Genomic DNA, 18,516 nt, shown 5'->3' with positions numbered 1-18,516 from the left:
TAAGGGTGTTAAACAAGTCCTCAAATTCAGGTGCATAACCAGTGCTGTTATCTCCTTGCATGCTAAAGTACATTGGTGGATCAGGGGAGTAGTTTGAGGTCCCTTTAGCAAGTTCCTGCATTCGCGGTGCCTCTGCTGCTTGGAACCCGAGCAGGAGGGGCTGAGGCGAGCTGCTTGCGATGCACTTTCCTAATTATCTTGGTAAAGGACTGTGTGGTTTCTTTCCCAGGTTGCGACAGCGATCACTGGGGACCCCACTGCAGCAACCGCTGCCAGTGTCAGAACGAAGCTCTCTGCAACCCCATCACGGGCGCCTGCGTCTGCGCCGACGGGTACCGCGGCTGGCGCTGCGAAGAGCTCTGTGACCCCGGGAGCTACGGCAAGGGCTGCCAGTTCCAGTGCCAGTGTCACAACGGAGCCACCTGCGACCACAGAACAGGAGAATGTCACTGTGCTCCCGGATACACGGGGGTATTGTAAGTTCAGAGATAGGTGTATTTTACTCCGCATTGTTTCACAGCCTTGCTTGGACTGCTTTTCATGTAATGAGTAATTGGCAAAATTTCAGAGAGTCAGAGCGTGGTTGGGGTTGGAAGGGACCTCTAGAGATCACCTAGTCCAACCCACCTGCTAAAGCTATATTTCTGTATTATTACACACTTTCCTTTGTAGAAATCATGTAACAGAATTTCAGAGAGAGTAAATAAAGGAAATCTCTTTTACTGCTAATTATACCTGTTTGCATAATAAATAAAATTTAGTGCTAAATTGAACTTAAAAATCCATTATATTTTCCAGTTTGTTCAACAACTGTACCTGTTCCTAATTTCAGTATGTGAATACAATCCAAATTACAGTTGAGTTTTTATAACCAATTGGACATTCAACTCATTAGCAGTCCAGTGCAGTATCGAATGGGACTTACCATCCCCAATTTATTTGACTTTCACTCTAACTGAGGAAGCATGACTGTTAACTATATCAGCTTACTATCTAGGGGGTAAATTTTCAGCATAGTGAGCAGGGATTTAGCAGTGTGACTCCCATTAACTTTAACGAGAATCATGTAGCTAAATCCCCATCCACCAACCTGAAAGTTTACCGGTAGGATTCACAAAATCTGCATATTAATTTTAGGACAGCAAGCAATAGTTCCCTGTTTAAAATTGCCCCCAGTGTAACATCAGTTCTCATTAGAGATCTTTCAGTAGTTTCAGAAGTAATTATGTTTTTCAAAGTTATTTAAGAGGAAAGAGAATTTAGTCACTGCATTTGGTTGGAGATCTATTATAGGTGACTTAATACTTTTGCAGTCTGATGTTATTTGTTGACCTGCATGAAGGGGAAAGTACAAAAGAAAGACAATATTAACCCTCATAAATAAGTGATATGCCTTTTGAATATTTTATTTAATACCTGATTTCCTCATAGACTCGTGACCTCAGTGCTGGAAGCACTCACTGCTATAGACTGCTCACTGTTAGGAGCGGTCCTGTTGCCATTAGTATGTCAGTTCTGAGCAGTAAGTACTTGCAGGGCGAACCCCCAATAGGTTTTATGAACATCCTCATCAGAGGATACTCAGGGCAAGAACCTGCTGTAGTTTCAGAACCTGGGATTAGAGAAAGAAGCGATGCTGAAAAGCACCAGTATGCACATGTAGGAGACACTGGTTTTTGCAGGGACTAGCCTTGCATTGGCCCCCCATGAATGCAGAAAGACACCCAACGAGCTTAAATAGCCTTTAGATGATGCTGAGTTCTTGCCTGTCCATTATATATGCAAACGTTAACATTTAGTAGAGACCAGAGGAATCTTGAGCATTTTAATGCCATCCTTTTATTCTATTTGTAGCTTCTTTTATTGCCATGTCACATAATTCACATTGAGGGCTTCATCCTGCAACTCTTACTTTCCTGGGCTCTTTAATGGATATGACTTGTTCTGTTGAGATGGGTGGAATTTGGTGTGTGCATCAAGATTACACAAACGCATCAGCCTTATGGGGCTGGACCCGTGGCACATAAATAACCCCAGCAGAAAGAAAAGAAATCTTGGCTAATCGGTAATGCCAGCGGAGGTTTCATAATTTGCATAAGGACTCCCATGGTGACTTGTGTTGTGGATTTTCTTCATTTACTGTTTCCTGTAAATTCTTCTAACTGATCTCTTTGGTTTTTGTTTCTTCTCTCTCCACAAAGCTGTGAAGAGCGCTGTCCCCCCGGCAGCCACGGAGCTCAGTGTGAATTGCGCTGCCCTTGCCAGAACGGCGGAGTTTGCCACCACATCACCGGGGAGTGCTCCTGTCCTCCTGGATGGATGGTGCGTACTTTGTTCACGCTCATCCCTCATTTCGAGGTTGGAATAGGAAGTTAATTGTTCAGTGTCTCAGCAGGCGCCTTCCCTGTGTGCTTGTGATGAGATTTCTTGTCACGAGGCTCTAACAGTTCTGAAACTGGGGCCACTTTTGTTGTGTGTGCACAGCACTTGGCCACCAGTCTGTGACTCTACCATCATCGAGTTAAACAAACAGCAGTACACCAGGCAGTGACTGCTCATCGCACTTCTGGGTGGGAGAAGAGACAAGAAAAATTGTCTCTGAATTGCAGTTCCTTGGAATATTCCCTGCACCCTTAGACACGGCCCTCAAATGGGACAGAAAGCTCAAAGCTCAGCTCAGTGTTGTCAGAAGCTCTGTCCTGTTCCTCCTTCAGGAGAGGGAGAAGCTGGCGGAGTTCAGTGGCTTGGGCAGTCGTTAACGCAGGAGGCTGAGGGGAGACCTTCTCACTGTTTACAACTACCCTGTTTCGCTGAAAATAAGACAGGGTCTTATATTAATTTTTGCTCCAAAACTTACTACTTTTTTATATGTATAGCTGCCTGGATGCTATTTAAATTGACTTTTTAAAAAGTGAAAGGTAGCTAGGACTTATTTTTGGAGTAGGGCTTATATTTCGAGCATCCTCAAAAATCCTGAAAAATCATGCTAGGGCTTATTTTCAGGGTAGATATTTTCGGGCAAACAGGGTATCTGAAAGGAGGTTGGAGCTTGGAGGGTGTTGGTCTCTTCTCCCGAGTAACAAGCGATAGGACGAGAGGAAACGGCCTCGAGTTGAGCCTCGGGAGGTTTAGATTCGATATTAGAGAAAAATTTCTTCCCAGAAAGGGCTGTTGGGCATTGGAACAGGCTGCCCAGGGCAGTGGTGGAGTCACCATCACTGGAGGGGTTTAAAAGGCATTTAGACAAGGTTCTCAGGGACATGGCTTAGTGCTAGACTTAGGTTATGGTTGGACTTGATGATACTGAGGGTCTCTTTCAACCAGAATGATTCTATGATTCTATACAAAGGACACAGAGACCAGTTCAGTGCCCTGTCCTTACTCGAGCATAATTCCCATTGATTGCAAGAGATTTGCTTGCATCAGGAATTGCACTGGCGAGAGCAAATTGCCCTAACCTTTAATCCTTCATGTCAAGAAAACAAGGCCAAACATTTTAAAAGTCCTCAACTTTATCAATAATGTAATAATTAACTCTCTTGGGCTTTGCCAAGTCTCACAGGCCTGCATAGCATTTCTCTGTACTAAATTTCCTGGCATTTTTCCTGTATCTGACAATTAGTCTCTTGGCAATCTTGCAGGATTTTAACATATGCAAGTACTGCGACTTTTTATTTTAATAAGTGGAAGACCCTGAAGATCATCACACAACTGTGGCTTCTGATGTGGACCTTGCACTTGTTGAAACACGTAAAGGCTGAGAGAGATGTTTATGTTCCTTTAGATTAGTACAGCAAATGCTGCCTCCATTTGATCACACAGCTGCTTTTAGTTAAAAAGTCCCAACCGTGAGATTCTGGTGGCTGTCAGGCAGCAGCATGGGAGAAGAACATTGGTTTTCCCCTATTTTTGGTGGCAGATGTGTATGGAAGGTCTCTCTCTGACTGGAGGATTAGAGTCTCCCTAATTTAGCTGGTCATGGCAAAGGCGCTGCTGATGTTATTCCATTTCAAATGACACAACAGGCAAAATTTTTCAGAAACTTAAGTAAGCATATGGCACCTTACCCTCAGCTGGCATTCAGTGGAGACAAATAAAAGGTTCTTTCCTAAAAAGTACCGGAGCTAAAGCATAAAGGAAGCAATTCAAACATTTTTGAAGTCCTGTGAATCCATTCTGGCACTAGCCAGAAGAAGTGATCGATAAAGTGATTAACAAAAATATTGCTTTCAGGCTATTTTTTTCACCTCCTCTTCTCTTCTGCATGCCAGTATTTCTGAGGATCTGAGTTGTTTTGCTGTACTCTTTCTTACCTGTATTTTATCAGGAGTTTTCTCTTTTTTGCACAGTTAAAAAATCACTGAAGAGACAGAAGAATATCAGAATAGAGCAGGAAGATTTAGGGGTCTTTTAGGAGGCAGTGTAGACCCTAAAGAAGAACCACAGCACTGGGGCTGCACAGCATCTGTGGTCGTGTCTTCAGGCCCAATCCTGCCCTGGTCCCTACAGCCTGGAGTTTCTTCTTTGCATTTTTAGTGGCCCAGAGAGACCTTCCTGAAAACTGTGTTGTTGACTGTTCTGTCCCCGGAGAAACCCTAGAGTTAACAATTGATGTTTGAAACAAGCATAACTGAAAATTGAAGAGCGACATCAAGTATTCCGGGGAAACTGAAATTATAAGTAAAAGCACTCAGCTTGTAAATGTTGAGATTTTAAGTATAAAGGGTCTCTCCAGGGTTTTAATGAAAAGCTGGTAATTCAGTACACAGAGAGAGAAAAACTTGGGGTTTTTCATGCTATATTTTTAACTCTTGGTGGCTGGAATGGTTTGGGAAGTGAGACATGAGTGGGCTGTAAACAAGCAAGCGAGAGGAGATTGCTAGACAGCATTCATTTTATATCACACCATGGATAGTCTTTCTTTGACATCAGGAATTTTACTTGCTGATTTTGAGACTTGAGCCTGCACGTCGGTATTGAATATACCATCATGCTGGAAGGAGAGAATTCTCCCTGGATTTATACAAGTGCAAATCCACTTGCATTTTGTTGCTGCTGGAGGAGCTGAGACTTTTATCCTTTCCTAGGGTAGGCTTCTTAACAGCAGCTCAGCTCCCTCGGGGGCTTGGTTGCCCGTGGGATATGAAAGGGGAGGCAGTAAGTTGAATAGGAGGAAATTCTCGGGTTCTTAGGTTCTTCCTTGGATCTGCCATCTTCAAAGCCTGGTTCTTTTATTACTTGTAATATTTCTTTCCTCCCACCCAGTGCAGACTCTCCCAGAAGCACAACATGTTATATGAACTGAATCCTGTGAGATTTTACTGTCCCATGGGTTTTTCACCGAAAGGATGATGGCTAACAGTAGATACTGTTGAACTAGTCAAGAAAACGTGGCTTCTAGCACACTGCGATGTTGGAATTTTTCCACTCTGTGTCTTTGTGGGTGGCTGCTTTAGGGCCTCATTAACAATTTACAGGTTTAATTCTATACGTCTTTCTCATTTGCAGTAGTAAATTCTGCAAGCACTCTTAGGAAGTAGGGAGAAAAGTTAAATTTAGCACTTACAATGCTTCTCAGAAACACTTGCGAAGGCCTAGATCTTCAGCAATCTTTCCTTAGGTGACAGAACATTCGTCACTGACAACACACCCTGTTTGGTCCCAGATCCCGTTCTCCAGGCTCTGCATCACGGTGCCATGTCAATACAACACGTTCTGCTCATCGCTTTTTCTCATCGCCTCTGGGCTTTATGAAGCAACTATAATTTGTATTTTTGTCTATTTTTCTTTCTGTTGTGGATTTTAAACATAGGAGTGTGTGAGAAAATGGAGCAGGAAAATATATTTTCTATACTACAAAACAGTAATAATACATCAAACGATGTCAAAAGCAGAAGCCGATGAGCTCTGGACCTTGAAAAAGGTGCTGATGGGGTGAACTTTACTGATTAGATGTATAAGCAGCAGGAAACGTTGGTCTGACGTTTGATCCTCCAGAGAGGGACGTTTTGGATTCCCTTAGTACACATTAATGCAAGAAGTACGCCTAAAGATTCTCTTGGCTCCAGGGGGATGCATCACAGAGTATTGCTTTCTCATCGTTTGTTGATAGAAATCCTGTTCTTTTTGAAAAGTGAAGAGAGAAAGTATTTATTATCAAGATAAATGGATACTTACATTTTCAGATATATAGTGTTGTGTACTACTGAAGTCCAGAGACACCAGTTTTTTAACGCTGTAATCTGAAAGTTCTTGAACTGAGGCCAACCTGTCTATTTTACAGCCAAGGAACCACCTATCACTGGTTGAGAAAGGCTTGAAATATCTGTTTTATGATTAAATTGAAGAGCAGCCTCTTCACTTTGGGGTTGTTGATATTGCTAAACTTCCCAAACTGTTGAGCGAGAACCCCAAGGAGTCAAACAGCCATTACATTCCTGGTTTATGTTTTGTATAAATTGTGTCTAATATGCGCCTTGTTCAAAACTCAGAGCCCCTGGAGCTTGGTTAGGGAAATAAGCCTTCTGAGAGATTTTTAAAAAATAATAATAGGGACAAACCCCAGTGTTTCTATCAAACACTGTGCGGCTCTGGCAGCAGCACCACTTGCTGCAGTTTGCCAAACCTTTTCCATTCTAGGACCCTGTCTTCAGATCCCAGCACTGCCAGGCTTGTTTTGGCTCGAGTTACTCAGCTGGATGCCAGCCGCAGATTTTATGTTTGCTCACATAAAAAAAAAAAAAAAATCCATACCGATTCTAAGAAAGTCTAGGGAAATCCTTGTAAGGCCGCGATGCTTGGCAGGGGACATTATGTGATACTTGGGGCAAAACCACCTGAGTTTGGCAGATGAATTCTCCAAAGACACAACCCATGGTCAGCAAGGCTTGCCCAGCAATTTTACTGCTGAACAGCCTGGCTTGTCTTCACTTTCAGGAGGGGTTAAGCAGCGAGGGGAAGGAGGAAACACCTCATACATGGAGATTTGGGTCCAGATGAAGGAGAAGACTAAAAGGGAGTTTGCAACGAGGATTTGGGGTGGACTGGAGTAAAGAGGCAGCAGAGAAGAGGGCTGAGATGTATCTCCAAGGCTGGGGATAAGGAGCGGGGAGGATGTTGGATAATGCATCCAGCCAGTGTTCAGGGATTAGGCAGATTCTCCATTGCATATCCTGCCACACCAGCTGCGGTTTACAGGAGAGATCCAAAGAAAATAATTAGCAGCAACTGTACAGTGGTGAGAAAAATCCCTTCCGGAGGTAGGGTACACAGGCACTTACTCTGGTAGCAGAATTTTGAGACCGTGTTTGGCCCATCTTAAACAGAAGAAATATTGCCGCTACACTTAGATCTAGTTTTCGCAAGAAGGACAATAAATATCCAAGCCGCATATAGAAATTTATTGCATTATGAATGTTGACTGAAATATTGCTCTTTCTGTGACCTTACCAGGGGCTGGTGTGTGCGCAGCCGTGTCCTCCTGGAACATTTGGAATTAACTGCAGCCAGGACTGTCCATGCCACAATGGAGGGCACTGTGATCCCGTGACAGGAAAATGCATCTGTACAGCTGGCTACGTAGGAGACAGGTAAAAATCAAAACCACAAAGCTTTTAGTTTTAACTGTGGATTGGCAATATTTTTAGCCCTTCTAGGACAATCCTACTATCTGAAAAATGGTGTTATATTTCTGTTGCTTCAATTAGGTTCATCCTTCTGAAGCAGTTCGGGCATTATAAATGTGGCAATGTCATTACTTTTTATCGGCAGTGCTCTCCATTTACAGGTTTTTTTAATATAACTTTTAAAATTTAATGGATTTAATTTAATTTAGATATTTACAGTGATAAATTTAATAGAGAGCATTACATGTTTACAAGATATGTAAATGAACTATATTTATACAAATTAATATCCTCAAGAGTAAGCAATGCAGCAATTTAATGTTTCCCTCAGCCCCTCTGTGCAGCTGCAGCACTGATGCATCTCAGACACCAACAAAAGGTGATAAATCCTCAAAATTTATAAAAGAGAGACTCCACCCATAAATCGATCAGAAAAGATGATAATATTGTTTTACAAAGGTGTCATGGATTTAACAAAAAGACTACACAGCAAAATGAAGGTGAGATTGCAACATGTGTTGGTTTAGCCCTCCAGCCAGCCCTGCCAGCAGGGCTGACATTGGGGTGGCAGCTGCAGTTAAACAAGGTTTTCTGTGCCGTTTGTGCTGGGGATGGACAGTGTCACCAGGGATTCCAGACACCCTGGGCACAGCTCGTTGTGTCTGCTGGGCTAAAGCCGTTTCTCCTGTGTCTTCCCTTCTTTATTAGCTGGAACAAGCTAGGATCAGTGTAGGCATGTGTGCTACAATTATATCTTTATGCGGTAAAGCTCATTGGAATTTCTCATTTCTTGCTTCATTGTACAATGAACAAGTCTTCGTAGCACACAAACAGCCCAGGCTGCAGCATGTGCTGGGATTCGGAAGGCCATGTTCTTTCCAGGAGAGGTTTAGATTGGATATTAGGAAAAACTTCTACACAGAAAGGGCTGTGGGGCATTGGAACAGGCTGCCCAGGGCAGTGCTGGAGTCACCATCCCTGGAGGGGTTGGACAGATGGACATGAGGTTCTCAGGGACGTGGGGCAGTGCCAGGGCTGGATTACGGTTGGTCTCAATGATCTTAAAGGTCTTTTCCAACCAAAACGATTCTATGATTAAATGTGGAAGTTCCGTGTTTCTATTCTGTCGACAGCGGTAATTGGAGTGGGCTCTGGATATTATGTCATGAAGATGATGGAAATAGTAATTATTTCAAATTAATTTAGTGAAGAAGACATCAGTGTATCTCTCTGTTCTCCATCTGAAGACAGTGATTTCAGCCATAGGGCACCATATAATTACTGTTCCTAACCAAAGCTTTCTCTCTCTCTCCTTTCGGAGACAACTTCACTAAAGGAAGCAGCTCTGCAGCCTGGACACTAATATTGGTGCCAAACTCCAGTCCCCAGCCCTGGCCATGCTCAGGAAGGCTGACAGAGGCCCTTTGTCTCTAAGCGTCCTCATTTGGTTGTTGCACAGCCGGACTGATTTCTGGCTGCTGCTGAATCAACACCATTACAGCCATCAGGAGCTCCAGGCAGCAGCCTGCAGCTCAGCCAGCGTCCCTGCTCCACCGCGAGGGAGGACGTGCGGCAGAAGAGCTGGCGCTGCTGCAGGCGTGTGGCACAGGGACAGGACGGTGGTGGAGTTGCCAAAAGCAACGCTTACCCACTCCAGCAATAAAAGTAGAGAAAGGACCGTTGGAGACGAGGAAAGGAGGTGGCAAGTAGAAAGCAGAAGACCTAGTTCTGCCTGCTGTCTAAAGCGGAGGGCTTTGCTGCTGATCACCCTTAGAAAGGGGCTGGAGAACTGACTGGAACAGCTCTGGTGGGAGGACAGGCTGAGGGAGTTGGGGCGTTCAGCCTGGAGAAGAGGAGCTCCGGGGAGACCTGGCGCCCTTTCCAGACTTAAAAGGGGCCGATAAGAAAGATGGGGACAGACTTTTCAGCAGGGCCTGTTGCGATAGGACAAGAGGTGACGGTTTTAAACTAAAAGAGGGGAGATTCAGGCTGGACATGGGGAAGAAATTTTTTACCCTGAGGGTGGTGAGAGCCTGTCCCAGGTTGGCCAGAGAGGTGGTGGATGAACCATCCCTGGAGACATCCCAGGCCAGGCTGGACGGGGCTCTGAGCAACCTGAGCTGGTGCAGATGTCCCTGCTCGTGGCCGGGGTGGCACTGGGGGAGCTGGGAAGGTCCTTCCAACCCAAACCGTTCTGTGACTCTGTCATTCTAAGGTGAGTCAAGGAGAGGCTGAGCAGAGGAGCCACTACAGGACAGATCTCACAGACGTTCACAAGAGTTGTCCTTGGGCAAAGGGAGTGTGAGCTCTTCAGATCTATACTTGGAGAAAAATAGGAGAGATTTGGACTCCAAAGAGAGATGTGGCTTGGAAAGACAGAAACAGGGAGAAAACAAGGTGTGATCAGCAGGAAGAGGTGGAAAGGTCTGCACACAAGCAAAACCCTTAGGAATGGCTCACTTGCCCTCTCCTGGGCAGGGAAGTAAAAACCAGGCACTGAAGGGAGAGGCAGAAGAGCAGAAATGCAGGTGTGTGGAAGGATGAATTAAAACAGGAGAAAGTTAAATAAACAGGCAGTTCAGAAAGCTTTTCTAGAAGCAGAGAAATACTGTATTAGCTCAGAAATTCCAGCCTTTCAGACGGGTTCTGAGAAAGTTAAAGCACATTTATCCATCAGCCTTTAATCAGCCTTCAACAAGTGAAACCTCAGGCCCATTCTGTTCAGCTGCAGTTGTGTCTCTCAGCTGGGCGAGGACGATGTGTTTTCTGATGGTTTGTTCCGAGCCGACGCGCACACCTTACCTTGCTGTTCACCACAGCCAGCGCAAGGCTGATTGCCCGTTGGTTTTGGCGAGGGCAGGAGCAGGCACAAGGTCTTTAAAAAGTCTAAATTGCTTTCCTTAGTTCCGTGCTAATACAGCGCAGACAATGGGACAGATTAGGCAGCACCATTTTAGCTTAAAGTCTATTTTACTTTCTGGATCTCGCGCAACCGTTGCAGTGTTACAGTACAATTGCAAGTGTAACAGCAGAGTGCTGCTGCACAACAAAACAGTGTTTTCTTTAACATTTTACAAGGCACTGAAAAAATTTTCCTAATAATAACAGATATTGTGAATAACATCAATAAAAACGTAAACACACTATCTACGATCATCTTTTTAAGTCTTCAGTAAGTACTATGGAATTCCACAGTTCATCGTCTTGTGTAGAAGATGATAACAAATAGCTAGATAAATATTTGTGGAGACGAAATGGTCATAAAGTTCTACGTAAGTATAATTGCCACACTTCGTTCCCTACATGTTTTCCAAGACATGACACTGCACTAAATATCCAGGAACTTGGCAAGAACTATTAATACCTCCAGGCAGCTTCGTGCTCTGCTGAAATGACTGGATATGTCATGTAAATGTATGTTTTGCAAACTGGAAAAGAATAATAGCAGAAGCACAATTAGAAGCTGAGAACAGGGTGTCTAAGAATTCAGTGGCTGAGAGGAAAAGCGAACATACTGTTATAACTTTGTTTGCCATATTGCCATTAAACCTAAAGATTGAATCTTAACAGAATAAATACCACATTTGTTATAACAATATGAGCAGACATTCTCCTGTTGTGTTTGTATCTGCATCTTTTATCGACAGAATGGCAATCTCCACGTTAGTGTATTTTGAATGGCTTTTAACATTTGTCTGTGCTACCTAAATGTGATCACTGTTTCCAAAGGAAACAAACAAACAAACAGAAAAGCCTAGAACACTTTACAGCATTATTCCATGAAAAAAATTTGGCTGGAAAAAATGTAGGTGTATGTATCAAGTTCATCTGTTAAGGAGCCTGTCTTGTGTTTGATATTTTGTGAAATTGCTGCCATTAATTCTACAGGTGACAGCCATATTATCCTATCCCAACCCAAATAATTATAGTACATATTGAAGTTCAGTGGATATTATAATACGAATCTCCCCAGACAGGCAGAAAGCAACGTAAATTAAACAAGAAACATAACTAGGGCTTAGCAGCTCATTTTGTAATTTAATTGAACAGTGTATCTGGTTGTTAATGGTGCTATGGACACATTAGACTGATACGTTGCAAAGGAAAGATGTTTAAGTAGAAAGCTAATTCCTGCTGTGATTATTCTTCTGTTCCAGAGAAGTCATTATTAGTATTCTTTGTATAAAATTCATTAGCGGTAGCTGCTTGATCTCCAAATAAATAAGTTGGTTAAATTGTTAGTAGAAAAAGGCTAATTATGTAAATGGATTAGGTCGTCAATATTTCATTTCCAGATGCTTTTCTCCCTGCTAGGTAATGCTTCATCTTCTATAAATATAGAATGATATAGTGCACTATTGACTAAGTATTCATCTCGTTGAGTACAGGGCTCTCCTGTTAACTAGTAGAGCTGTATCCAGCGATGGAGACATAAGGCATCTTAATATCTTCTTCATCACGTTTCATTTGTTTAAGTGTTTCAGTCCTAATGTTACCGGCTCTTTGCTGTTATTTCCTCCGCAGCTGAACGCCCTGGAGCCGCAGGGCCACCAGCTAGGGGTTCTCTGGCCTCCTTCCCTGTTTGTCACAGGCTTTTCTCTCTTTGCATCTCTTATAAACTCTTGAACAGGGATTGTGTAACGAGTAACCGTGTTGATGCTTGCTGCAACTAAATCACTAGCTAGGCCTTTTGCTTTGTGCATTTATTTTTACTAAAACGTGATCATCTGAAGCTGCAAAAGCAATGCTCTTCTTATATACTGCCTGTGTTCATTGCAGTTTTGCCTGGCTTGCATCACACATTAATCTTTTATTACTGATCATTATATTAACTCTCACCTGCCAGCTGTGAAATGACCTGCAGAAAGACATTTAACAATTGCCTTTATCCACTGAGTTTACAGTATACACTTTAATCAATGCTCAGGATTAAATTAATGCTGATAGGCAATTTCCAATATCTGGCATCCGTGCGATAAGGGAATTGGGCCTTTCTGGGCTTCTTTTTCTTTTTTTATTAACTGAAAAGGCGTATCTGTATTTCACGGTGGATCATGTAAACTGTAGTACTGACTCATTGCAGAATTTTGAAACCACTGAATTATGTCAAGCACAGAATCAGTTGCTTTCTTTAGGACCTTAGTTGAGCTTTTCAAAGTGGGAAATATTATGAACACTTAAACTGGATGTATAGGACAATGAAACAGACTTTTTGGCAGATTTTATAATGTATCCAGTAGGGAAATATTTTAAACAGTGCATGGAAGGTGCAATTTAAAGCAATCTGTGTGTAGTGTTTGCAGGTTCCATTTTTATGTGTATCAAATATTAAAAATTGGCAATTTTGGAGAAGATACTACACTAAGGAGTGTGAAAGAGATTTATTTTGAGATTTCATACTACTGAGCATCCGTGGAGTAAGAGATGAAAAGCCAATTCGAGCTTCAGTTACTCAGAACACACACAAAAGACAAAGGAGTATATTTGCTCCTAGTTGGTATGAAGCTGGTGCAATGACAACGTAGAGGGAAAGTAAAACTATTGGTTGCTGGAGAACACCTTACTCAATATTGCTTATAGACCACATTTCCTTTTAATCCTCATTATCACTAAGAGGACCATATGCTTTTAAAGAAGGTACACAATCCTTCTGTAATAGAGAGAAAGCAAACAGATGAAGGGTTTTTTTTAATAAAGTATCTTATTCCATATCAATTTCTTATGCTTGATGAATGGAATTGTCAAGGTCCAGGAAACAAGAATGCACTTTGTTAACTAAGGTAATATTAACTAATGCAAATTTTGCAGGATATGATTGGACACAGATTAATGGACTTTCAGTTAACAGCAATTTGCATGCCCAAGATATCACATCACTCCAATGATATCATCAGTTCACAGCATATTACTTAAATAAATGAGCAATGATTTTGTACTTAATTCATTAACAAAAACATTCCTGTGTAAAAGTCATAAGCAGATTAGACTATAGGATTTCATTGGATCCTGTCTCACATATTTCATTGCAGGTGTCAAGAAGAGTGTCCGATCGGGACATACGGCTTTCAGTGCACGCAGAGCTGTGACTGCCAAAATGGTGCCAAGTGTTATCATGTGAATGGAGCGTGCCTGTGTGACCCTGGATTTAAGGGGATTTATTGTCAAGAAAGAATGTGTCCAGAAGGGTTTTACGGCCTCAAATGCAACAAGAGATGTCCCTGCAATATTACCAACACTCTCAGGTATGTACATTGTATTATATACTAGTGCAGCAACTGGTCAAAAAAAGCATTAGGAAAAAATTCAATTAACTACCCCTACTCCTTTTTCTCTGTAGTTTTGATTAAGAACACAGACTACTCCTCTGGATTACAATCTTTGATTTAAATGACCTCAGGTTTGGAACCATAAGCCTCAGACCAGCCAGCTACTAAGCATGAATCTCTTAACTATTTGAACAGTTCTGCCAAAATCTGAAACAATCTGCCTTATCTTGTAACTGCAGTCTTCTAGGAATAAGAGCTATCATATTATGCCCATATGTATGTATAATAACCCACCGAAGTTTAGAAAATAGAGATATATTTACTCAAATCCATAATTTTGGCTCTTTTTATGACCTGAGTTTTCTTGTTAGATCTATAGACAGCAAGGGGACTTTCAAAATGAAACCTAATTTGCTTCAGTTTATGTCTTGTGGCAAATTACCTTGTTGAAAACACTTGAGGCAGATGTATAAATAGACTGAAATCAATATCCCCAAGTCAGTCTATGGGACTGTAATGAAGTTGACATTGTCACAATAGGCATCTCCTCTCATGTGTGCCTATTTTTGCTCTTCATTCAGTATGTGTGTGCGTGAAATATTCAGGAAAATAAATATCAGGGAAGTATGCCTAAATTGGAATAAGCCTCCCTTAAAAGATCAGGTTTCGATGTTTTATTCCCTTTTGCTTTATTGAGGATCTGATTCTTGAGGTTCCCGTTACTAAGACCTAGAGCCACGAACAGACTTGAGTACCTAATGTGAGATAGGTTGAATTTACCTTCCTGTTGAAGCCTTGAATAAACCCTGAAAAAAGGAAGAATTTAAGACTCTTCCCTATTTTCATATTTGTTACCTCAGAGAGAGGTGGAGATAATTGATGCCCAAGAAAATATGCCCTCGATATGGACATTCTTCAATTTTAAACCAGACAGGTAGGGACCTGACTGTCTTGCTGATGATGACAAACCTCCATTGCAATCTTGCAGCCTGCTAAAATAGAAACACTCTCCTCGATTATATATGCAAGTGATACCACCTAATTTGCGTGCGTGCACACGCACACCCTCACACACACACAAACACTTCAGGCAAATCTGTTTGTGGGCTTGAGATAGACTCTGTTTGTCTCAGTCTTGGAAATAAACAGGTGAACTTTCTTGCGAATCCAAGTTCAACTGGGAGTGGTGAGGTTTTGCTTAACTGAAAGTCAGAGCTCACAGTGGAGTGTTTAAAAGCCTTGTAATTCTGATGGTACAAGCCCTCTACAGAAAGACGGCTCTAACTCTGCCAGCCTTGACAGTGAGGATCCAAAGTGTTCGAGGTAGCTCTGTACAACAGGCTTCTATCTTTTCAGATCGTTCTGCGTATCATGAAGTCATTGGAAAAAATAACATCCCTAAGGCATGAGCTGAGCATTACACACAAAAGGTGGATGGTGAATTGTACTGAGGATGGGAGATGTCTCAAGAATTATGGCAGGGTGAGCTAAGGTATAAATTCCTGTGTGTCACACTGCTCTGCAGTACTTGCCAGCGTGCACAACTTAAACCTGTGGTAAATACAAGGTAAACTGCTCCTCAGTGGAAGCTGTTCTTCATGCGTACTGGAGGGGGAGGATGTGCTCTTGGACGGTATCTGACAGTGTGTCCTCACTGCCCTCCCAGCCTGCAGAAACCTGTCTGCGTGCCCGTTTTCCCAGAAAGGTGGAAAGAGAGTGAAAGGACTGCAGAACACAGGCAAAGCTGAGCTTGGCTGCTGTTTCTCGGCTTAGTGCTTGATGCGTTAAGAGTCTTTTAAGTGGGGGAAAAGTGTGGGTTCGAGGGTGCAAGAGTTCATCCTGGGTTACTCAAAGAACTTCGTGGGAGATGCTCCGGGGGTTTGCCAGGAGATCCTTCCTGAAAGAACAGACTAGCACCATCCAGCTGTGAAGAAAGATGAGGTTCCAGGTTTAAGAAGAGCTCCAAGAGGTGGAGGATCAAATTGCCTGACAGGGCACGTGGTCATTCTTCCACACGGTGTACCGGACCTGTGCCTGGTTGCTGTCTGACAGGTACATTTGATGCCTTCCCTCCCATCACTGCTCTGTCAGCTTCCCTTGCAGCATCCTCTGCTCAGATGGTATCTCCGTTTCCTTAATAAATGAGTCTAGTCTCTCCATTGATAAAATCTCCCTTTTTCCTACATCTTATCACTGTTGTTATGGAACAAAGAGCTATCAGCAAGCTGTAGATCTGTAGATGTTCTTACATTCATCTGTGGTATTTCAGCTTTCTGCTCTTCAGTGAGCTCCTCAGAGTGCTGCCAGTTTCTGAGCCAAGGACTGTCCGAGTTGATGGAAAATGACCTTCTCCAAAGACACTCCATATTCTGCACAATTCTTGCTGATTGTTGAACCGGTCCCATACAGCATCCTTCTCTTCCCACCTACCTCCTCCCTTTCCTCCCCTAAATTTTTATCGTTACTGGAACAGTGGTCCTGCAGAGCGATTCATTTACTGACAGCCATCTATTTTCCCCGGAGCAGTTTAAACTGTTGGCTACTTTTGGCAATACGTAAGTGTGTAGGATAGTTACATAAACACTTCAAAGAAGGTGAGGGAAGCTTCCTTATTTCTGTCAGTGGTTTTGACTCGTTTGATCTGGTTATTGGAGAGCTGGCTGGAACAGAAAGTTCTGGGGGCTTTGAGGAGCAGGTTATGGAGGAACATTAAGAGCTACACAATCAGTTTTTCTATTTTCATAGATCTATCTATTTTAATGTTTGAAGAGACCAATGTGATCATCTAGTCTAACCTCCTGCATGGTAACAGCCGAAGAACATCATCCAATAATTTCTGCATCAAAGCACGGTGAAAGGCACTTTGTACAGGACTTCTGAGCAACCCCAGAATTAGGTAATTTGGAATGCATTGGTGACTTGGACTGTCCTTCCACAGGAAAGGATACGCCTGTAAAAAATTCCGCTATGCAAAAAGCCCATGTTGAGATGGTCTGCAATAGTCAGAAAGGCATAACCCTGGCTTGCTCCTCTGAAAAGCAGAGGGAAATGAATAGCTGGAATAATCTCAGCAACTCACCCTTCTTGAACACCGGTGTGGATTGAGTGTGTGGAGCTGTAGGACATAGCGATGTCCTTCCTAGGTCACAGACGACGTCAGAAGGGGTGGAAGATACAGTGACTTCTTAAGCCGCGACACTTTCCTACTGTGACAAAGTCACCTGAAATGGATACATCTCCAGAGGCTCTAATTATTGCCTCAACACTCAAGAATTTGGAAGGACCAAACCTCGTGGACCTTACATGAAGTTTTGGCTTGACCTAAATCAATAAAGCGCTTGAATGAGGCTGGCTCAGAAGATGTGCTGGAGTGAAGAAGTGGCCCTACAGTCTCCTTGTGGCTATTTCTTTAAAAGCAAGAGGGCATTTTAGTAAGGGAGACTGAATGTAGTAGCGACACCAAAAGACAGAAAATGCTGTTAAAAGAGGAGTAGGGCTGTTGTTAATTAAGATGAGATGACGGGTGCTAGTGTATAAACAGAAAGTCAGGAAATTCACTGGGAAGAAGTTGTTTTGGCTGAAAGATGTGTGGAGAACAAGTGCAGAATTTGGAACAGACTGTGCCGTCTAAAGCATTTCTTTTCCCAGTTTGCCTTAAGAAAGTTAAATTACCCAGTTTCCTCAGATTTCCTCAAAATTAGATGCTTAAAAAATTTAAAGGTCAAAATGACTTTATGTTTTTCAGTTCAGCTAGTAAATTTTAAAAAAATAAATCATTTATTGCTGTAAATGTGGCTCAAAAGCCAGAGAGCGTACAGTAGCTTCGGAACTTCAGCGCCAGGCATGTTGTGCATTGTGGACACCTTCCAGTTTCCACTCTGCCTGGCCTAGAGCCAGAGGAACGCTTGGCTGCCTGCATTCCTTCGGAGTTTTCTACACTATTCCTGTTACACAAGAGATTTGAAGAAATAAAAGTTGTTAAGATTCAATGCAAAATACTAATGTATAACACAGCCAAATGCTTTCAGGAGTCTAAGGTTGCCTTCCTGCCCACAGCGAGGGCTTGGAAGGCAGATGTTGGTGGGTTTGCCTTCTGCGAGCCTTTGGAGGCCTCACATTCTCCCACTGATAATATCCAGGGATCCTTCTCTAGAGAAATGGTTTCTGTTTCTTAATTTCAGTTTATTGGTGGCACGGAGAAGTGCCTTACGCATGCTGCACCCCATGCTGGCAAAATGTTACATGGACTCAGGACCTCGAAAGGTACACTCAGAAGAGGAAGGGAGGAATTATACAAATAATTCACATTGCTAGCTGAATTTCCTGTTCTTCAGCTTAACACCTTTGCCTTTAAGTGCCTCAAACTTTCCAACTTCACTGCAGCAAGCGTTTAGTTCACTGGGTAGACTGGATGCATGGTTGGCTGGCTGGCTGATAGATGAGTTTCCTATCTACAGTTATAGGTCTAGGTACATAGTTTAAACAGAATGGAGTTTTACAGAACACCTGTATAAGAGAGAAGCGTTCTCAACTCACACATGCATATACATACGATTTCCGCACCATGAGCTGCAATATACTTAGTGTGTAATTCTGATGACTTCAGTTACTGGAATAGTTCATAC

The 18,516-nt window shown here is 42.6% G+C and overlaps 1 protein-coding gene across 1 annotated transcript in view; it reads left to right on the top strand.

The window, feature by feature from the left end:
- The window catches only part of MEGF11 (multiple EGF like domains 11), a 257,722-nt gene that overhangs the window by 164,011 nt on the left and 75,195 nt on the right, over positions 1-18,516 (top strand). The window contains exons 7-10 of the mRNA XM_065641517.1: positions 230-476; positions 2,202-2,322; positions 7,453-7,589; positions 13,655-13,867. Coding sequence (XP_065497589.1) covers positions 230-476; positions 2,202-2,322; positions 7,453-7,589; positions 13,655-13,867 — 718 coding nt within the window. The remainder of the gene's footprint in view (positions 1-229; positions 477-2,201; positions 2,323-7,452; positions 7,590-13,654; positions 13,868-18,516) is intronic.

The sequence above is a fragment of the Caloenas nicobarica genome, chromosome 10 (assembly GCF_036013445.1).
Source record: "Caloenas nicobarica isolate bCalNic1 chromosome 10, bCalNic1.hap1, whole genome shotgun sequence".
NCBI lineage: Eukaryota > Metazoa > Chordata > Aves > Columbiformes > Columbidae > Caloenas > Caloenas nicobarica.
The sequence above is the reverse complement of the archived record's forward strand: the minus strand, read 5'-3'. Positions and strand labels throughout refer to the sequence as shown.